General features: G+C 45.5%; 1 protein-coding gene across 6 annotated transcripts in view; it reads left to right on the top strand.

The window, feature by feature from the left end:
• Positions 1–3534: 3534 nt before the first annotated feature.
• Runx2 (RUNX family transcription factor 2) overlaps positions 3535–22497 on the top strand; it is a 239385-nt gene continuing 220422 nt past the window's right edge. For 4 of the 6 annotated variants that reach the window (XM_075980693.1, XM_075980691.1, XM_075980689.1 and 1 more), the window contains exons 1-3: positions 3538–4049; positions 13413–13569; positions 20875–20979. In XM_075980693.1, the coding sequence (XP_075836808.1) occupies positions 3666–4049; positions 13413–13569; positions 20875–20979 (646 nt within the window). In that variant the 5' untranslated portion in view covers positions 3538–3665. Of the gene's footprint in view, positions 4050–13412; positions 13570–20874; positions 20980–22497 lie in introns of all 6 variants that reach the window. The other 2 variants (XM_075980690.1, XM_075980687.1) reach the window with 1 other exon arrangement.

The raw sequence follows: 22497 nt of genomic DNA, 5'->3' as shown, positions 1-22497 counted from the left end.
TGAGCCGTTGTTAGGGCATTCAGTGGAAAATTTCATTTCCACATTATAAATAACTGTAGGATATTTTAAGGGCTCCAAGACTGGGAACTTCCAAGAGCTGCTTACATTAGTTCTACCGAAATGTTTAATGGAGAGAGGGTGCCCAGGAAGGCTATAAAGCCGAATTACCGGATACGATTAATTAAAATAAATAATCTCACCTTGATTAAATTGTCCTTAAAATCTCCAACCATTGAGGCCTGCTTGTCTCATTATCCATTAAGTTGAAAAAAAAGGTGGTGGTGGTAGTAGTAACTAATCAGCAATGGTGGGGAAGAAAAAGTCCCCAGATAGGATTTCTCAAATTCAAACGACCCTAAAATTTCTTGTTGAAAAGCCCCTCTCTGGGAGCCCCTATTTGAAATATGGACTGTTTCTCAGTGTCTGTCAGTTTCTCCAAGTTCCCTATTCTGTGGGTTTCCTGGGAGGAGGATGCAATATCACCTACCAATGACTTTCTATCTCTATGACTACAGAATCTCATTCCATTTCCTGAGACTCCTCCCCTAGTCAGTAGTCCCCAGACACTTAAAAGGGGGAGTTGGGCAAACAAGCCATCTCCGTTAGATGTGTTCCCAAAGAAAACTGTCCTAACAAAGGCAGGAGAGGAACACATATAATTGTGTCGTAATGCCAGTGTGTGAGCGTGTGAGAATACAAGTGAGTGTGTAAGGAAGGTGGGTGGTGGGTGCAGGCTCTCACATGGGTAAGGAAGCTGGCATTCCTTTACTGAATTGGCATTTAGGAATGGTTAAGGAAGTGGGCATTCCTTTACTGAACTGACATTTAGGCATAGGGATGCTAGCGCGCACACTCGATGCAGCTGTACTCAGAGTTAGAGCTCTCCCCTGTGATCAAAAAGATTATTAAAAGTAGCACCCTTGGGAGATAGCTCAGCAACTCGCTGCATCGATAGTGTAATGGGATGAGTGGCTTCAGTGGTCCTGGAGCTGAGCGCTAGGGGCATGGAGGCCACCAGGTGCGAGGAGTAGGGTCGGGAGTAGGTGTTGCTTTTCGGTGGCATGGAGGAGCAGGCGGTGTGGCAGAAGAGGGAAACTGAGAGGCATGGGGAGGTGGCACGGGGAGGATGCAGGGGAAGAATCCGGAAAGAGACAAGGAAACACCGACAAGGCGGTTGTAAGTGGAGCGAGCAGAAAGGGGAGGCAGAAATAATGACACAAAGAGGAAGGGCATAGTAGTGTACTCCAGTTTCATCTCTATGCCCGACCGTGAGAGGGCACAGTCCCTCTCATCCGTGTCCACTCTTGGACCCCAGCAACATCTCAGGCACCGGAACACAGGTCCCTAGGTCACCTGGGCACAGAGATCCGTGCTTGTCTTATGCTTGTCAGAGTCTTGAGTCCTGCAGAGGAGCAAACAACCTCTTTCGCGTCCTGGTAACCTTTTCCCTGGGCACGCGGGGTAAGAGTGGCAGCTGCGCTTTGAAAACCGATAGGGAGGGTCGTGACAGGTCTCTTGAAGAACTTGGGAGGCATTTGCATCCACTAATAAAAGTTCTAGTTAATGGCCATGCGAAGAGCTTTAAACAAGACAGGAGATAGAGGTAGGGTACCCAGCTATCCCTGTACCTCAGTCCTTCAAGGGAGGACTCCAATTTTTCATGGATTGCACGAAGTCGCGACTGTGTCAGCTACCTTGTTGCTAGGAATATCGGGACTCGGGTAAATGATTCTATTTGGAAGCTTTAAAAGTTTTTAAAAATCGGTTAAATAGACGTAACAGAACACCACGCGAGAGGTGAACCGGCCCCATGTTGCAGCTGCCTAGTCCTTGGGGTGTAGCAGCCTCCAGCGGATTTCCCGGCTTCTGTGGGCGCGCAATCGGTTTGATTTGTTTTGAAGGCTCAGAATTGGAGGCTGGTTGGAGACACCCACGTGCTTCTGTCTCCCATCAGCTAAATGATCGCCTTAGCTTGAGTCGTGTCTATATAAACCACAAAAACCTAATCATTAGAAATCCTAGCCTCCAAAAACCACATTTTAGGTAAAAACTGCCGCCTTTTTCCGCACTCCTTCATCTCTCGACCACAACCTTTTGGGGATTCCAAAATCGCCTTTTAAAAAAAATGTCGGAAACAAATACATAAATAAATAAATAATTACTGAAGCTTTTTTTTTTAAAAAAAACTTTTTATTTTATCCTCTCCCCGGGGGTGTGATGAGGAAGAACATCAAGACTTAGACTGACTCGAAGACTCGGCTTAATAAAAGATTGACAATTCACGGATTACCGCTGTTTATATATTTACATTTTGCCTCTCTCAGCAAGTGCTTTTGCAATTTACAACTTATTTTCATTATCAAGCTGTCATTTTTTTTTTTAGTTCTTAAAAAAAGCAACCCATCCTTATTGTCCAGGAATGACAAGAATGAATATGTAAGAAGAAAGCGTCCAGGCATCCACTGGAGTTTCTAAAACTATTTTGACAAGTCCTTCTGTGACCCATTTTTTGGTGTCACCTAAGGGGGAAAATAAAACCCAACTCCGAATCCTGTAAATATCTGCCCCCACCCCGCCCCAGCCGAGGTAGGGTGGGTGGGGTGTTGGGGGAGGGTGAAAAGTGTCCAGACGTCAACGAGGGGACTCGAGAACTTTTCCTTCCTCCTCTTTTGAAGTTACAACGAAAAATAACGACAGCAGGAGCAGCCTGAGGCTCTCCGGCTTCTCAGTTTCAGCGTGGTCAGACTAAGAAGGGGGTTCCTGGTCCTGGGGATGCGGGGGGAGCTGAAGGAGCAGGCACGGATGCCCTAGGCGGGGACCGCCTCCCTCCATCATCCGCAGCCCAGCGCAGCGTGCCGGCGCTTCTCGCGGCCGGCGGGCGGCGGCAGCGGCTGCGATCTACAGGCTCCGGAGCTGTCGCCCTGAGATCCGCTGCTCCCACTTACCTCCCGGCACCTTGAAGCGCAAGGGGGCCAGGGGCATTTGCAAAGAGCAGGAAGGACGTGGCTACGAGGAGGCGGCGAGTGAGAGGGCAAGAGGAGAAGCGGGGAGAGGAAAAAGCGGCCGCGGGAGGACTCGGAGCGCGCAGCCGGCAAAGGGGAGCGCGCAGCGGCCTCGGAGGAGGAGGAGGAGGCGCGGGCAGGCTGCGGCGCCAGAAGTTGGGCAGCCGCGCTCGGCTTGGCGGTGTCGGGCAGCTCGGGGCCACACGGACCGCTGAGATGGATTGCTGAACGTGCCAGGCTCCACTACCGAACTGGAACAGGGAGGGGGGCGCCCGTGCACCCGGGACGCTGTGCCCCAAACCTCCCCCCCCCACCCATTGCAAGCTGCTAACTTCAAGTCCCTTGACTCAGCTCGGCCAAACACGCCCCCGCGCCCCTCTCGCAGCTGCCACCGCCGGGGCTCTCAAGCCTCCGGGCGGAGATCTGCGTCTCCCGGGTGTCCTCACCCGCCAACCCAACTGTGCCTGGTCGCCGGCCGCCGGCCCCCATCAGACTCCGCCCGGCAGTCGGCTTCCTCGAACTTGATTTCTCACCTCTTCAGTCCCGTCACCTCCATCCTCTTTCCCCCGTCTCGCCTCCACCCCCTCAATTTCCTCCTCCTCGCCCCCCATTTCCACCCTCCTCCCCCTCCCCCGGCCACTTCGCTAACTTGTGGCTGTTGTGATGCGTATTCCCGTAGATCCGAGCACCAGCCGGCGCTTCAGCCCCCCCTCCAGCAGCCTGCAGCCCGGCAAGATGAGCGACGTGAGCCCGGTGGTGGCTGCACAGCAGCAGCAACAGCAGCAGCAACAGCAGCAGCAGCAGCAGCAACAACAGCAGCAGCAGCAGCAGCAGCAGCAGCAGGAGGCAGCCGCAGCGGCGGCGGCGGCGGCGGCAGCGGCAGCAGCGGCAGTGCCCCGGTTGAGGCCGCCGCACGACAACCGCACCATGGTGGAGATCATCGCCGACCACCCGGCCGAACTGGTTCGCACCGACAGCCCCAACTTCCTGTGCTCCGTGCTGCCCTCGCACTGGCGGTGCAACAAGACCCTGCCCGTGGCCTTCAAGGTAAGAGACTGGCCACCCTTAGCCCCTCGCCGGGCTCAGTGAAACCTGCCCGCAGCGATCTCGGTGCCCACGGGTGTCCTCCAAGACTTCAGTCTTGGTGGCTCTGACTCAGGGACCGAGGTGGCCATGATCTACATACCCCGCAGCGGTCACCTGTGCCCACGACCACTCCCATCCTAGCCTAGGTTTCCTTGCTTGTTCATCCTTCCTGTCTCCTGGCCTCGGTTCTTGCTCATTCCCCTGCTGGAGTTCCTTGGCCCTAGAGGATCCTAGGTGCCCACTGTGAACCCCGATGCCCTAGCTCCACCCCGCCCCCTTCCCCCGTGGCGCGGGTCCCCCACACTCAGCCCCGCGCCCCTTCTGTCCAGGATTCCGTGCTCTCCTTCCCGCCTCTCCCACAGCCGCAGGCCGCTACTCCGGACTAGGCGTCCACTTCCCGGATTGGGTGCTGCTTGGCAGTCCCGGCAGCTCCCGGACTGGGGCCTGGTGCCCGCGGGGTGCCGGCGCCGGAGGATGCTTGCCCCTGGGGCGGGATGAGGTGCCAGCCTTTGGCGAGAAGGTTGAGGTGCTCAGCAAACTTGGGGATGCGGGGCAATGGGTTCGGACAGGGAAATTCAAGCCCTCCTTGGCGGGCTCCCGTTCCCGTTACTCTGAAGAAGGTGGGGTCGCCGGGGTCCCCGCTTTTATTGAGGCCCGGCAGCTGCGGGGTCCAGGGCACTAGATCCCCGAGTGCAGGGATGAACGTCGGGGAAGGGGGATCAGGGCTTAGGCTGCTTTCTCCCGCCTCTCTCAGCCTGGGAGGAAGAGAGAAACTAGTGGAGCAACTTTGGCTGGCTCAGAAGGAAAACGGAGGTGAAATTCGTAGATTTGCTTTATTGCCTTCAAAGAGCCGGAACCCCAGAAGTCCCATCTGCTTGGGAAGGGCTCTGCCGGAGGCCTGGGCGCCAAGGTGCGCCCCCGCGGCCTCCTCCGCCGGAGTCCGTTAGCTTGCCAGCACCGGTAGCGGTGGGAGTCATGGGCAGACGCCAGCAGGTTGAAGGTGTTCGGGTTCTCAGCCTCTGGTAATAGTTATGGTGTAGTCTGGGATTCCGGGAGCTATCAGGGAAGGTGTTGTTGGCAGGGAACACCCCCACCAGAAGAGACTGCTGGATTGATGATTGTCCACTCTCGCTGGTCTAGACCCTAGGAATGGAGGGGGTGAGGCAGCCAGGGAGATGAATCCAAAGGCACTTCCAGTTCTAGGGAATGGGCTTGGGACCCAGCATCTGTGGAAAGCAGGTTAAGTATGATCTTGAAAGAAAGAAAGCGGGAGTGGGGGGGGGGGAGAAAAGGGAGGAATTGTGCCAGTTCCTTCACCCTTCACTCTGGTGCCAAACTCCCACGGGCCCCTTGCATTTCCCAGTTGTTGATCACCGGTACCCCACGCATCAATTCAGATTCCACGTGTGGGTGGGGTGGCAGGAGGAGCCCAGGTCAATTGGAGTAGTTATCTCTTTAGGTCTTCTATCTGAGCAGCGATCTGAACGGGTTCTTATTGAGGAGGTGTGTGTTGCGTTCTCTCTTGCAAGTTTCTTTTTGTAGCTGGATCAACTAGTGCTCTTTAAAAAAATCGCACATAGCAGTTTTCCTCTTTGAGAGCATCCATTTTGTAGATTAATGTTTTCTTTGTGATGTGAAAAGGTCAGATATAGGTGAAATTGTAGAAAATGATATTTAGTATTAGAGGTATCTTTTACAATGTTTATCAGCCAAGGGCCCAGAATTTTCTAAGCAGTCTCTGTGAGGGAAGACTTTTTTTTTTTTAAATAAAAACCAAGCTAAAATCTTTTCCCAGACCTAAATGAAAATAGGGAAAATTTTGTCTATGCAAGGCCATGCATTGAAGTGTAAGGATTTAACTTTATTGATTCACTGTCTAGATTTCTATGCATCTTCTAGTGTGAGTGTGCTTAGGATATAATTGTCTTGAACTGTTCGTTTTAAATGCCGAGTTGATATTGAGCACAAGCATTCTGCAGGGAAAGGATTTGGCTATAAAGATGGAATGCGGTTCAGTCTGAACTTTTCTTGGGTTTTGGAGCTGGGTCTTCTAACTAGTTTCTAAAAATCTTTGGAAATGAATTTCTTTGCCGTTAAAGCTTTCTCATCACAGAGTGCATGTTTCTTATTTTAACCAGCAGGCAGAGCATCAATAGCATAGGGCATATTGTAATATTTAAATTAGTAATACAGTGGGTTTACCTAGAGTTTGACTTTGTGTACTTCCCTTTCTGTCTAACGGCATTCGAAGAGTGGGTGAGAAATTCAAGCTCACCCCTAATAGTTTGGTCTCTCTGCTTAAAATATATAGGGATATTTGAAGGTACACATTTTGACAGAGACTTTTATGATTTTCATCTCAATGATGTAACAACAGCCTTTTAAAAATAACTTGCATTGGGAGTGGATGCATGAGTGTAACAGACTTCTTATACTCTCAACGTAATGAAATACATCTGCAGTGAAGAAATAGTATGAAGTCCCCGTTTCAAAAGTGGTGACAGCAATTTGGCTATCATATCCAGAGCTGTGTACAAAATAAGTTATAGCATTGTTAGGTAAAAAGCAGAGAGGTCAATGCCTTAAAACGCTCCCACCCCTGAGAGGACACAATGGTTGAGAAATCTAGTGTTCAAATCAACACAATATTTACTTAGCCTATACTTCAGGTTTGTGACGCAGTTGTCTACAGCCGGCCAGAAATGGATTCAGTAGACCGTTTTGCTCTCTGACGACTTAAATAGTGCTTCAACATGATATCGACAGTGAATTATATTAAAAAGTACAGAAGCTATTGGTACTGTTCATGTAACATAATTTGGACATTTAAAAAAAGAATAAATAAAAAAAATTTTTAATTTATATCCAACATGTAAAACCCCACAAAGCAGCTAGTGGTCTCCATGCAAAGTTAGTTGTCACCTTTGTACTTTTACCGAAGCTCTGTAGTTTTGAAATAGACAGTCCTTCCAGGTGTCAAGGAAATGGAAATAAATATTTTTAACATTTCTTTCAGGTGTATCTCACTAAAACCCCAAAATAGTTTAGGGCTCCTATTCGAGAATGTTAGGCCCTTTCTGTCACAGATGATTTTAGTGACAGGACGAAGCAATTTGCAAATTCAACTCAGTAGCTGATGGTTGGTCTGGTGGGCAGAGTGGCTAGGATGTGTCAACCCTGCCTCCAGTAGCGAGCGTCCTTTGAGTTAGAGGCCTGTCAGCATCTTCACTGTGAAGCCTGCTGTTCAGGGTTCATAACTAAGTTGACTTAAATAGCTTCAAGCTGAAACACGATGTTGACATCTTAAAGCTCAGAGCAGGAGAGGCCCATATCACACTGTTTTAAGTTAGAGAACACGAGACCATCTATGTTCACCAATGCCACTTTTTTTCTAGCAGTGTTGTAGAAGAAAGCATATTTAGATATATGATCAAGTACTCAGTTAATTTTATATTTTTAATAGCATCTTTCAGTGTTGATGAAAAGTTCCCAAATGATGGTGCAATTTCTATTTGAGACTGATTTGTTGACATCATCATTGCCTTTCTTCCTTCAAAAGCAAATTTGCAACTTATACATACTTGGTGATAGGGAGTTATAGTTTTCTTAAGTGTTTAATGGTTAGATTTTGTTTATATATTAAAAAAAATCTAATTGTAGTTTAATAAGGAAAAATATCATTGAGCTTGTCAAACCTTATTAATCCCAGCAATACTGTTTTTGCAAAATTATGTCAATCATAGTACATCAGGTTGTATGAAGACAAGATACATTTTTTTTGTAAAACTCATTGAAAGGCATATATTGTGGGACTGAATATATATAACTTATTGTAAGTTAGAATAAATTTTAGATAGAAAATATATAAATTTTTTTGAACTTTGGAAAACTTATGTTGGAGGAAAGGTATGGTAGGCGTCCTTCTTTGTACTTTCTCCTATGGCATCATTAACTGTGCATTTTCAGAGTTCTAGAATGTTCACTGCTGGTTGACCTAAGCCACTGTGATTTGTGGCACATGGATTGCTAGCTTAAACTAAAAAAAAAAATGCACTATTTTTCTGTTAGACATTTATTTAAATTTTTGAGATGATGTATTGTATTTATTTTTCTTTTAGGATTCATCTTTTTTTGAGTTGAGGAAGCCTTCCTGGCTTACGTTCTAAAGCCACACTGCAGAATTTATTGAAATATTTCATAGTTTAATTTGAAAAAGATACAGTTTTCTTTTGGTTTTGCTTCTTACAACAATTGAGTTGCCTCCTCTCCTCATTACAAAGAAAAAGATGATCAGATTCTATTTTAGAAATAATTATATTTCATTTTATTGCATTGCAATATGCCAAAATAATGTTAATCTGTCACAGTAATTGATTAGGTTAGACTAAACTGCTGTCCATGGAAAAGTCATGGGCAATTTCAAACTTCTAGTGTGGTAAGACCACAGAACCAGGGGGCTAAGCTAAGTTCGCTATCGCTCCTCGTTCAGCATGAGGCCCAGATTTAGTCAGAATGGGTCTCGAACATAATTTCAATATCACTAGCATTAAATACTCTTTAACTTCATTTTGTACAAGCCGTATATTGTGTGGTTTGAATGCTGGTTACAGTGGGGTACTAAAGGGAATTCTTTTCCAATTCTGGAAAGCCAGAACAGAAAGTGACTTCTCTCTTTCTCATGCTTTTCTTGACTTTGTAATTGTTATATTTTAAGAACACCTAGAAATGTAGTTATTACAAGTTCATCACGAATTATTCTTTGCAGAACAATACTTTGTGTTGGGTAGCATTGGAAAAAAAACTCAGTTCATGCTTCTGCTTAACCAGCCAAAGAGTGATTTTTTAAAAATTGTATTTTTTCCCCTTTAAAATGTTTTTCCATTGCTTGGGTTTTGTACAGATGAAATGTGTAAAAATTTCTTCATTCTTTGGTTTTCTTTTAGATAAACATGGTTGAGAATATTCAAAGGAAACTTTTAGGCCTTAGACATCTACTTTAAAAAGTCTCAAACATGTAATTAAACTTCTGAGTGATATACAGTTAAATACAGTACTCCCCTTCCCAAGACATGTGCCGCCCCCTTCTCAGAAAAAAAACATTGGTCAGTCTGGTCTGATAGAATGAATAACAGAAAATACACTATATTTTAGCCATTGGACTAGAGTCCAGCTTTAATAGAAAGATTGTCGCTGTGTGTGTTGCCATGTTCTCCTGTCCCAGTTCTAAGCCTCATAGAAGGTTCACACAGCTCATGAAAATCCATATGGTTTGCTATATATGATATGTAAAACACACCCACATTTAATATAACCATTATTATGCTGCTTTGGGAAAGTGGATTTATGTATTTCACTCTCAGGAATATTTTCTTTTACATTTTCTCATATTGAATCCATTTTTGTTCTCTTCTAACTTAAAAAAAGTCCATTATGTTAAAAATATGTAACAGAACAATAATGTTCCAAGCTATTTAAAAACTTTAAACGGAGGCAGAGTTCATTACTATTACTATTATTGTTTTCTGAAACTCGGCACGATTGGAGTGAGACCCACAAGGGGTCATCCTTTATCTTTCAACAATACTGCAAAACATTTGAGGCCACGAAGAGAAGGGGCACATACCCAGTGGCACTCTTAAAGAATGCTTGTCACGAAAAGCCCGTGTTTAGCAGGCAGCAGACGTGGAACTGTCACTCTCCTTACCTTCTCCAAACTCAGATCATTGTATTGACACTCTGTGCTGATGTGGCATCTTCGGCATTTCACAGCATTAAAAATTATTTTCAATTTCTATTGGAAAACTGTGGTTCTCAGAGAGGAAATGATTGGTATAAGGGCCACGGTAGAAATGTAGGGAGGAAGAGAAGGGGAAGTGGCGGCTCTTGCTTTTCAGTGCATAAAGTCTCTCTCACCTCCTTTAGTACGTATGGCAGCAGATGTTAAAATACGATCTGCCGAATGTACAAAATGTCTTAATATTCAGATAAATCCTGGCAGACAAGTCAATTATTTCTGTATTTTCCAATGTGCCGTTTGGGCTTCAGAGAAACCCTTACTTTCAGGAGTATTCACTGGTTTTAGAAACTCCCCTGACCCTACCCGAGTTGCTAGACCACGGTGGCAGAGAGGAAGTCTGTTCTCAAGGGATTTACTTTTAACCCAGGAGACTTCTTGAGTTGAGAATAGCTGTGTACTCCAGGCAATACCGGTCTGCACCAAGGACACTGGGCTGTTGCTGGGGAGGCTGACTCAGACTCATCTTACAACTGGCCCTCTCAGCGTTTTAGCTGCTAGCCCACAGGCTGCTGGCTGCTGGGAACAGTGCTTTTTATGGAACTCTTTCATTTACTTGTTACACACACACACACACACACACACACGCACACACGCACACACGCACACACGCAACACACACGCAACACACATGCACACACACACGCACACACACACACGCACACATACATGCATACACGCACACACGCATACTTTTCCTCTCTTTCACACTGTGTGTGTGTGTGTATGTGTGTGGTGTGACTATGCAGTGCCATGGCAGGCATGTGGTAGTCAGGGAACAACTTCAGATATGGGTCCTTGTTGTCTACCGTGTTGGAGGCAGTCTCTTTGCTGTGCTGCTGGGTACCAGTCCAAATGACTCATATGTTTCTTCTCACTCCATCTCCCGGTAAGGGTACAGGTATTACAAATGTCAGTCCTGCATCTTTTCATGTCTAGTCTTCCTGTGGGTTCTGAGGATTTGGAATCAGCCCCCATGCTTGCATAGCAAGTGCTTTGCCCGCTCAGCCATCTTTCTGGCTCCTATTTTTTTTTAAATACCCATCAAGCCCCTCCTAAGGTGCCAGGCACTGTTTTGGGAGTTGAGACATGTAAACATCTAGGTGAAATGAAAGCCATTCTTTAAACTTTGGGCTAATTAGGTATTAATCATCAATTTCTGTGTGGAAAAAAGGAGGGTAACTAGACACAGTGGGACACTGGGAACGTGAGCCCTACTGTTTCAGGAAAGTGTTTTGATTTTGAACTGAACAAGGTATGAAGTTGAAGAGACTGAGAAACAGCCTAAGGGTCAAGTAGGAGTGATAGACACCTTGGCAAGGCTTTATTTCATTTGGTTGTTTTCCTGTCTAAGAGAGAGGGTATCATGGGGACATTTAGGGGTAGGGATCACAGACAGGGATAACTCAGTCCTAAAATATAGTACCTGTGTATCACTGGACAGGAAATACACTTTAGGGAGGGTCCATACCAAGCATGTTTGGGAATATCTAATTTGTTGTGTGAAAATTTTAACCAACGGGAGCCCAGAAGCAGAAGTGGGGAAAGACAGAGTGGGGTGTTTGCTAGATGGACAAATGCACAGGGGTGCTTTGTCGGAATGGCCACTTCCGCTGGAGCTCTTGCCGAGTTATCATACTTATCTCAGCACTAAATGAAGAAATGGCAATAGGCCCTGCGGAGGATCCTGGGAGCTCCTGGAGAGGAAGGGACTGCCCCTGAGAAGAAGGCTTCTGGACTGAAAACAGAATGTTTTATATGTGACAGGGAAGGTTCCCCATGGCCAGCATTCTCTCAACAAAGTTCCATGTTATCCCAAGGTACACAGCAGACCTAGGGTGAAGTGAGTTATTCTGGTGAGTTAGCCTCAGAGATGGGTTAGCCTGTATTTTGCCTAAATTTATAAGCTTCAGATTAACTGCTGAAGACCACGGTGGGGCAAATGTGGCATTCCAACATGGCAGAAAAAATAAAATGGGGTTGTGGGTATGGGTGTGTGCTTCCTTAGGTGCCGGTGCACGTGCATGTGTTTGGAGGTCAGAGGTCAACAACACTAGGTGTTGGGTTTTTTTTTTTTTTTGGCTTTCTGCGGGTCTTAGGACTTGTTGTTTAGGGTAGGGTGGTTGATCTACCTCAATCTTCCTTTTTCTGCTTCCCCGGGGCTGGGATTACAAGCATATGCCATAACACCTGGTGTTTTTCATTTCCTCCGGTGATCAGACTCTGGGCCACACTCTTGCAAGGCAAGTACTTTCCCAACCAGTCTTTCTTCCCAGCCCAGGGCACAGTTCTTGATTGTACTACTTGTTTGTCATGATCGTTTTCTGCCTTGGGTAGACCTTTCTTCTTTGCCGAGACTTTATTCACTTGATAGCTTCGGCTCTCTCATGGGCCCGCAGCAGAGAATATGGTCACATCATCATTAAAAGAGGACCATTGAGTCCGGTGTAGGGAGATGAATTGTAAGACACCTGCCCTCACCTGGTCTGTACCCAGGAAGTAGGAACATCACCTGAAAAGTCCTCTTCTGTAGAACTAATCAGGTACTCGTGTGTGTGTGTGTGTGTGTGTGTGTGTGAGCGTACACGCGCGTGCACATGAGCACACACACACACACACACATGCACACATGTGCATTGGGCCGTCAGAGTGCATCTGGGGGCCAGAGGCTGACACTGACCTGTCTTCCTCAGTTGCTCTCCGCCTTGTTTTGAGGTTGCATTTATCTCTTACGTAAGCACACGCATACATGCTTGTGCATGTAGGGGTCAGAGGACAAGCGGTCAGCACTTTCTCTTTTCTTGTAGGTCCCAGGGGCGGAACTCAAGTCAAACTTGGTGGAAAGTGTTTAATCCAGGGAGCCATCTTTTTTCCCCTCTACCCTAGGTTTTGGGACAGGTCCTCTCTTGGGGACTGGAGTTTGCAAATTAGGCTAAGATGGACGTCTGGCAAGCCCCCCAGATGGCCTGTTTTCCAGCTTGTAGCAGTGACTGCACGTACAAACTGCCGCCCCCCCCCAACTTTTTGCATGGGTGCTGAGGATTTGAATTCAAGTCCTCATGTTTCCAAAGCAAGCACTTTACCCACTAAGCTGTCTCTGGAGCCCCTAAATACCCTTCTGCTTTTAGCTGAAGATCTGACTTAAGACCACACCTCAGGGCTCTTGGAGCTGTAGACAGCTGACACCTTAATATGGATGGTGCAATATGCAGATGGGTGTCAGCCTTCTTTCTGGAGCGTAATTCCTGCAGACAGTCTAACATGGGGATTTAATAAATACGTGCATATATTCTGTGAGGACTGAACGATAAAAAAAGGGAAATTTAGCTTGCTTTCAAAATGGGTGGAAGCCTAGACATCAGTATGTCTGAAGGGGTGTCACAGCCCCGATACAGATGCTTCCCTTGTGGTCTGTCGTCACTGGGCCACCACACTGGGTTCTGATAAGACATTTACAGTAAGCATGTGTTCTCCGTCCTTAAGTGTTTCTGATGTGCCCCTGTTCCTTCTGTGTTTCCTGTTTCGTGTAGGTGGTAGCCCTCGGAGAGGTACCAGATGGGACTGTGGTTACTGTCATGGCAGGGAATGATGAGAACTATTCTGCTGAGCTCCGAAATGCCTCTGCTGTTATGAAAAACCAAGTAGCAAGGTTCAACGATCTGAGATTTGTGGGCCGGAGTGGACGAGGTAGGTCTCTGCTTTTTAAACACTTTAGCTCTCCGATGCGACGTGGACTTGTCTGTACGCAACCCAGCATCTTCTTACTGAGACAGAGCCACCGAAGGTTTGTGTACACTGATCCAGATACCCTGGAGTGTTCCTCTCAGTATGGAGGCCGTTTTCATTTGTTTGATGATATTGAAGAGTCAAACAGTGTCCTCAGAAGAACTAGCTCCTGACTTCACAGGGTTCAGTGTGTACAGTAGAGAGAAGGATGCTTGGAGCATCAAGTTCTGAAGTAGGAGGAGTCACGTGACTCGAGGAGATTGAAAGGCAATGGGAACAGGAAAGTGATTGCTTGGGAAGCGTTTCCCACAGTATCAGCATCACCCTGAGTTGAAATGGGGACAGCTAGAACACTGTCTTCCCTTAGTGATGTCACCCTTGAATGACTTAGTCTGGTAATAAGAATCTTTTAAAAATAATTGTTTAGGCTTTTTAAGGGGGTATATTTTTAGATATGGTTTTACTATGTAACCCTGGCTGGCCTGGAACTTTTATGTAGATCAGGCTGGCTTTGAACTCACAGAGATCTGCCTGCTCCAGTTTCTAGAGTGCTGGGTTAAAGGCCACCAAGCTCGGCTAAAGACTTTTTGTTTGAATAAGTGAATTACTTACTTAGAGTGACTATAACATTGCCTAGCAACGCTTAGGACCCCAATGGCCTCGCGGCGTTTAGGGTGTTCAATCATCTGAAATCACATTTAGATATTAGGAGCATTTAGGGGAGTCATGAAACAGGAGATAATCCTTATAAGGATTTCAGAAAGGGAATTATTTTTTTGGATTGCGTTCCTAAGAAAATCAATACTTTGCTTTTTATTTGCTTGTTCTCCAGAAAGACTGCTACTGGTTATTCACCTGTTGGAGGTATTATGTTATGTTCATTCAATTTATTGAATCTAATATTTTCATTTTAAGTATTACACTAAGAGAAAAAGAAAAAGTAGGAGCACTTTAGGACTGAGTTGAAGTAAAACCATGACACCTGTGTCTGAGCTCCCCGCAGCCCAGGTTTGAATCAGGAAATGAGAAACACCCATTCTCAATCGTGTTCAATAATTACTCTCTAGTTTGGGTCATATGTCAAATTATTACCATTGTAAAAACTTGATAAGGGAAATTTAAGCAAGACTGTTTCCGATGAGTAGGTTTTAGTTACTTTCTAGGAATGGGGCCAAGAAGCTGTACTTTTTAACTTAAGGAAAAGAAAAGAAAGCTCGCTAATGAGATGCTGTCACTGGAGGCTGTCTGGACCAAACTGAGGTGCGGAGCCTCTGGGAGAGCGGAACTGCAGGGTTCGTCTCTGGAACAGGTTCTGCGCGCCTTCATTAGAAGAATGAGAAGATGCAGCTTCTCTCTAGCGACTGGTTAGGTTTGGAAGGCGTGTGTGCGTTAGTTCATCCATTCATTCTTTCATCTACTCTTTTCATGCTTCTGTTTGTTTCTTAGTTCCTGTTGCAGAGTCACAATACAGTTGTCTCTCCCATTTTCTCCTGAAAAAAAAGTAAACATAAGGAGGTCTCTGTGTACTCTAGATGTAACCATGACGATGTACCTGGATACTCTAAATTGCCGAAATTGCATCTTTCTTCTTCTGTTACTGTAAGCAGAGTAGTGAATTTTAATATTCAGAGGGTGGACTGCTACTCCTAATTTTATTTTACAGATCCAAAGTTGTGTTTTCATTTATTACACTTTTGTGTTATATAGACACTAAATCACCCATTTTTTTTCTGATCAATTTGACTAGGAACTATAGCAGAGTGATAGTATACTTTGCAAACCCTCAACATATTTATTTAAGAAACTTCAAAAGGAAGCAAAGGGTGTGTGCTGTTTTACTATATTGGCTTTCGGAGTTTTGGCTGGTTTCCCAAATAGCAATTTTTATATTAAAAAAAAAAGACAGACTTAACTGCTTGCAGACTTTTCACGCATGGAAGATGAAGGAAGCCTCTTTTGATGAAGTGTAATTATGTCCAAACAGAGCTGACCCCCTCCCCCTATATTTCTTATGATCTTAACTGAAGAAAGTAGGATTTTTCCTTTGAAGCAGCTGGGACGTGGTGGAGGATCTGAAGTGCTCCAGTCTGCTGCCAGAGGCAGGATGGAGAAATTGGTCCAGACTTGTCTTCAAGACCGGGGGAGGGGGGTGCATGTGGAGAGAGAGGGTGGAGAGAGAACGAGAGAGAAATTGATTTATCACTAATAATAGATTTTATATGACTGTGTTACTTTGAATGAGAGGAAGCAATAAGATTAAGCTAAAATGGAGAGAGAGAGAGAGAGAAAAGACAGAGACGGCTCTCGACGAAAATGAGTCAGGTTTTCAGGGGCAGGAAACCCTCAAGCCTGACCTGCTTTTTACAAGTCTGTCCCCAGCTTCCTCTTTGATTCTCACAGTTCTTCATCTCTGTCTCAAAGTCTTCACCGCATGCTTTGCCCAATGGACGGATTTTTCTCTCGCAACTATACAAAATGTATCTTCGATGATGTTTAAAAGATAAACAAAACAAAACAAAATCCAAGCCCCATACGTATTATGTTTCTTTTAACCTTTTCACTCGTGGAAACATAGACTTTCTGAAATTGAACATTGGGCCTTAGGTTTACAAAACACCCAAGTTTCCATTCACTCTTGCGTCCTAGGTCATTGGAGGACCCGACACTCAAAAATGCCTGAGATAAAGTTCAGCATCCATGAAACTGGCATGAAGTCATGGTTTTTAATTGTCTCTTCCTTTTTTTCCTTAATATTTTACACAGAAGTGATTAGAATGTCTTTGACCACACCTTCTTCTCCTCCTTTCTCTTCCTCCCCCTCCTCATCGTCATCCTCCTTTGGTGTGCTCCCCCACCCTCCACTCCTTGTCCATCCTCCTTTGGTGTGCTCCCCCCACTCCTTGTCCGTCCTCCTTTGGTGTGCTCCCCCCACTCCTTGTCCGTCCTCCTTTGGTGTGCTCCCCCCACTCCTTGTCTGTCCTCCTTTGGTGTGCTCCCCCCACCCTCCACTCCTTGTCCGTCCTCCTTTGGTGTGCTCCCCCCACTCCTTGTCCGTCCTCCTTTGGTGTGCTCCCCCACCCCCCACTCCTTGTCCATCCTCCTTTGGTGTGCTCCCCCCACTCCTTGTCCGTCCTCCTTTGGTGTGCTCCCCCCACTCCTTGTCCATCCTCCTTTGGTGTGCTCCCCCCACCCTCCACTCCTTGTCCGTCCTCCTTTGGTGTGCTCCCCCCACCCTCCACTCCTTGTCCGTCCTCCTTTGGTGTGCTCCCCCCACTCCTTGTCCGTCCTCCTTTGGTGTGCTCCCCCCCCACTCCTTGTCCGTCCTCCTTTGGTTTGCTTCCTCTCTTTTGACATCAAGCATGCTGCATTTAATTTACAAGCCTTATAAAGCATTTCCAGTGCACAAAGCATGGTGTTTTGTCATCTTAGGACACAAGCCTGTTTGCAGTCTGGCCCTTCCTGGCAGCCTTTAAGGCTAAATTGGAAATGTCTTTCAGTGACAGTCTCTCTACACATCTAAGAAATGATATGACCCTGGGTAGTACCGCAGGACGAGTTTCTAGATAAAACTGCGGATGATATAATTAGCTTTGCCTAAGTAGGATTTGGATTTTGTGTGTCAGAAGGGGATGAAGGTGTTTGCACACGAGTGTTTTGGTAGCTGTGCCTGTGTGAGGACATGTGGAGGTCAGAGGCTGGTGCTGAGATGGCGTGTTCAGTCTCTTTTCCACTCTTTTGTCCAGACATGGTCTCTCATGCAGCTCACTGTGTCAACTAGACTGGGTGACTCCGTATCCCATGATCCTCCTGTTTACTGCCCTCGAGTGCTGGGGTTTCAGGCACACATTGTCACCCCCTCCTTTTAACATGGGTACTGAGAATCTGACCTTAAGTCTGTTTTACTCACTGAGCCACCTTTCTAGCACAAGTAAGATTTGTTTTAAATATCCTCATTAGTCTCGAATTAGTGGATCATCTGTAGATGGTTTCTGTCCACCACAGCCACTGTTAACAATGGAGACATGGCTCTGTGGCTAAGAGCAGTTGCTGCTCTTCAAGACGACCAGTGTGGGTTTGATTCCTAGCCCCCACATGGCCATTCACAACTGTCTGTCACACTAGTTCAGAGAGATCCGATGCCCTCTTCTGACCCCCAGAGACATCGGGCATGCACACGGTGGACAGACATATCTGCAGGCCAAACACCCATGCACATAAAATTATGTAAAAAAATTGCAATCCTGGATCCATGTATCACTGATCTCTTTAGAAAGTGGAATTTGGAAAACTTTTTGTTTTAAGTTAAGGAAGTCACAAATGCCCACATAAACATTTGACTCAGGAAATGCATTATTATAAGGCGAACTAATTAGTGAGTCAGGTCAGAGTTTCTGGAAGTTTCTTCCACACTGCATACAGGGGCTAATCAGGAGTGCAAAGAGCGTTTTCTGCCTATGCTTTCATTGTGAAAGCACAATTTGAGCCTTAGGAGTTGACTCTGGAAGATGACAGATGGCAACTTTCCTAAAACCCCACCTCTTTTTAAAGGAGGTTTGTTCTTTTTTCTATGATTTTATATATTTACTCACTAATACTTTTTAGATTTGTTTTATTTTGTGTGTGTGAGTGCCGTGACTGCTTGTGTACCTGCATACCACATACATGTATGCTTGGTGTCTAAGTGGTGAGCCTCCATGTGGGTGCTGGGAATCAAACCCTGGTACTTTGCAAGAGCAACAAACACTCTTAACTACTGGGCCTCCAGTCCTGAAGGCATTTTTAAAGAGGAAAACTGGTTCATTTCTGAGTATTTTGATGCTCAGAATTTTGTCTCTGGTTCTGTTTCGATATGAAGTGTATTTCTCTGACTTTGAGAGGAGCAAAGGACTTATTTTCCAAGCAGGTTGTAAAGGTTCACAATAGGAAAGCATCTCAGAACAGTCATGATACATTCACGGGCATTTTCACTAGCAGGTCATGCAGAGACAGTAAGGAAGAGCAAACCACAGGCATTCTTGATGTATTAATATTGGCACCAGGGATGCTGTCTTCCAACCATGGCCTTTGGAGCCACTGCTAGAAGTGTAACCCCAAGTCTGTGGACCACTGATCTCTTCTAGAATGGTGTTTTAAAATGTCTTAATGCAAGCTTTGAATCCGGAGACTTGGCCACTGTTTTGAGTTCTTAATCTGGGACTCCCACTCAAGTTTTTGATCTCCATTTCTGTTGACTTTGAGTTTTCTAGGACTAGTTTAGACTCCTGGCTGTCTTAGTCCTCTGGCCAAAATTAATGTTTACAATAAGTCCTCTGTTCTGTACTGAATTAAATTACTTAATTCCATGTAATATCTAGTATGTAGTAACACAATGTGAAGTGTCAGTAATACTGAGATATAGACAATTTCATCCATTGCTAATCTATTTATATTTATTATTTCCTGGGCACAGGGAGCTAATTGGGACACACCTAGAAGTAAGTTATCTGTTTTTTTTCATATTCTATGGTAAAACAGGGAAAACTTTTTATTTTCTTCTTCGTTCTTCTCATCTCTCCCCCTCGCTTCCTTCTGTTCTTCCTCCCTGCCTTCCTTTCGTCCCTTCCTCCTCTTCCTTTGCCCCCTTCTTTCCTTTTCCTTCTTCTTTTTCTATGTGGGGAATTGAACCCAGGGCCTTACACACACTACCCATCTCTATATCCTGGTTCCATATCTACCCTAGTTATTTGATCTAAGGTCAGAAAGGTTTGAGTTTAGTTCCCAACTTTCCCCATTCACTAATCACAGGACCCTGGGTAAGTCACTGAGCTTCTCTGGGCTAAGGTTTTCTTCTTCGTGAGTTGGGGTGATGACTCTCACTTGGGAAGGTTAAGTGTGGTGATGTGGTCGATGTGACTGGAGCTTAATAAGTTTCTAATCAATATTCATCTGTCTTAATTCTATCCCCACATTCCTGCCTTGCCTTCTTTAACCCCCTTAGCTATGGAAAAGCAGTCGAGAGTCTTAAGACTATCCACACACAGTAACAAATGATATGTTTCTTAACCAGATTTTAGGAACTTACATGGTCTGGTTTGAAAAGAAAAGCCATTCAGTAGATTTGACAGCCAAAGACCTGTTCTCCATTAAGCCTGGCACATAACCTGTTCCATATTAAGCTATGAAAAGATTGTATTAAACTCCACATTGCTACATATTGTCTAAGATTTGTGTTTTGATTTAGTACTCTCAGCTTTCAGTAGAAGGGGGGAAAATCTGACCGAAAAAACAAAGCAACACAAAAGGAGCTTTTTATCAGCTCCAGGGGCAGACGCCCGGGTTCTCGGCGCAGCCCGCTGCTGTTTTATTGAGTCACTGTTTCACGCCCACCTCTTCCTGTCTTGTAACAGTCTGCAGTTTTGACTATCTGACATGACTAACCATTGCAAATCTAACTGATTACAACTGTCAGTGAGTCTGTAGAACAGAGGGCAGTATCTTCTGGAGAAAGCAGACATTCAGATCTGTGACCACACTTTGCCCTGCCCCCCACGATTCATCACTTTTAGCTCATTAATTTGAGGCATCAGAAGGAAGGAATGTATCCCTGCAGAAAATCCCTTCCAAAAGTAAAACTTCGTGCTTAGCCAAAACTAAGTTACTGTAAGTTACTATAGTGAGTTCCTTCAAGATTTAGCTCTGAGAGGCGTGAGCTCGGAGGAGAAAACTGTTCCGTGATGAAATCATATACCACAGGCGCGTTAAGGCTGGGACAGGAGACCTGGGCTCCTGTTGAAATGATTCCCATAACAGCTTCCCTCGCTCATCTTCTTGCGGTTCATTTAAGCAGATGCGATGCTAAGGCCATGAGAAGTAAATAGCATCACCAACGGTAATTTACTGTTGTTCTCTCAAGGGGTCATGACCTGATCCTAAATAGACTTCCTCAACTGTCAACCTGCAGGCAGGGTTGTGTTCCTGATGTCGGAAAAAGTGGAAGAGTAGAGCCACCTCTTCAAGTGGCCCCAGGGTTTTGTTCCCACTGTTGAGGAGGTTACTGGGGAGCGGGGTGGAGGCTTCTTGCATAGAACCTCAGGAAAGATTCGGATCTTAATCAAGAACAAACTTAGAAGTGTTCCTAAGTGCGTTTTTGGGTCCAGAGGAAGGATTCCTGATTGGTTGCTCCCTAAGAGATGATTCAGTCAAATTTGGATGTCAGCATATATTATTGTAGGGTCATCAACGCCAGCCATTTATAGTTACTTGTGTTTTCCCTTCTTCCATCTGCAGGCAAGAGTTTCACCTTGACCATAACAGTCTTCACAAATCCCCCCCAAGTGGCCACTTATCACAGAGCGATTAAAGTGACAGTGGATGGTCCCCGGGAACCAAGAAGTAAGTACCTGCTTTCTGTTGTCAGTGCTAATGGAGTTTGTGCAGACCCTGTGAAGCCTTTGTTCTGAAGGAGTTAGTCCCAGGTCACTATGTGTTTTTAGGGAAGAGCTGTTGATAGAACTTAACAGCTTCTAGAAAACCAAAGGCTAGCGCCACTTTCCTCACAGGCTTGCTTAAGGCTTTATGACGCTGGGGAACAAGCAGATAGCTACTCATCCTGGAGACATTCAGCTAAGAAACTCTGCTCATCCATCCTGTGCAGTGGGCAGGGTCAAAGGGACCAACGAGGCTTAGGAAGCAAATTATAAACTTAAAAATCTTAGACTTAGGCAAAAAAGCATTTGTGTGTTTCCCATGGCCCAAGAATGCGTTTTAGCTCGCCCACTCAGTTCCCTTTATAAAGAGCACAGGGCTTAATTACAAAGAATTTATTTGCAAATGATATCTTGCTTCATTGTTACAACACGGTTGTACGGTCATTTTCCTCTAGTAAGTGTTCTAGATAGTTCCTCGTAGCAGAGCAATACAAACTAGGTTTAAGTTCACGTTGGCTTCTTTGTCTGTCGATCCAGAAGGTTTATCCAGCAGTCAGTTGAAGGTAGTGTACTTCCTCTGTCTGGGGGCCAATATTTGTTCTCTTCCTGAATCTGAAGCAGATCTGACTGGCTTGCACCCCGTGCTCCTGCCACCCACCGCGTTTTGAGCAAGCTTGGCATAGCAGCATTAAAACACATTTGCAGAGTAAAGGTTATTTGAAGTTGAAGTGTGAAGAGTTCTGCGCCATATAATATGATATAAACATCATAACAAGCTCGGCCTTTGCGGGCTGGATATTTTGGAGTCCGAGGCATTGCTTTTAGGAAGTTAAATGTGGCTTATGATGGGGTGGGCAGCTGGTCGAAGTTCTAAGATGACTCCCCCACCCAGATAGTGAGGATGGGCTCCTTCCTTCCCCCAGAGTAAGAGGCAAAACCTCTCTCCATACCTCCTGTCTTTTAGCGAGGGGCTCATACAGCAGCCCCCATCCCTTTTGCCTCTGTCTATTCTACAAAGGCCGACTGCTTGCCTGAGTGACCAAGGCTTCCTGCCCTCAAAAGCAGTCTGTGAGATTTGGTCCCCCTCCTTTCCTGTGTATGGTCTTTTTCCCAATTCCTAATGTTGGGTCAGTGCTGGCCCTGTCTAGTCTGGGAATAGCCTATTAAGTGGTTTGGTTCATGTGTGGTGTGTGTGAGAGCTTCCAAATCTTAAGTTTCAAGGGTCAGAGGTCATACAGCACAGGGAAAGAGGTCAGAGCAAGGATGTCTTGGCTATCTAGGGCTTTGCTAGTCTTTTCTGGATTGCCGTAAGTCAGGGATGATTTCTTCTGACTTCCAACCATTTACCTGACAAACTCTTGAGTGGAAGAAGTGGTGCATAAGGCAGCAAATAGCCTTTAAGTATTTATTCAACACTACTAATATTTGCCTTTGAAACATGGTTCCTGCTCATCCCAGCAGCTTTCTTCAGTACACAGAGAAA

The sequence above is a fragment of the Microtus pennsylvanicus genome, chromosome 7 (assembly GCF_037038515.1).
Source record: "Microtus pennsylvanicus isolate mMicPen1 chromosome 7, mMicPen1.hap1, whole genome shotgun sequence".
Taxonomy (NCBI): domain Eukaryota; kingdom Metazoa; phylum Chordata; class Mammalia; order Rodentia; family Cricetidae; genus Microtus; species Microtus pennsylvanicus.
Note: the sequence above shows the minus strand (reverse complement) of the source record. Positions and strands in the feature narration are given on the sequence as shown.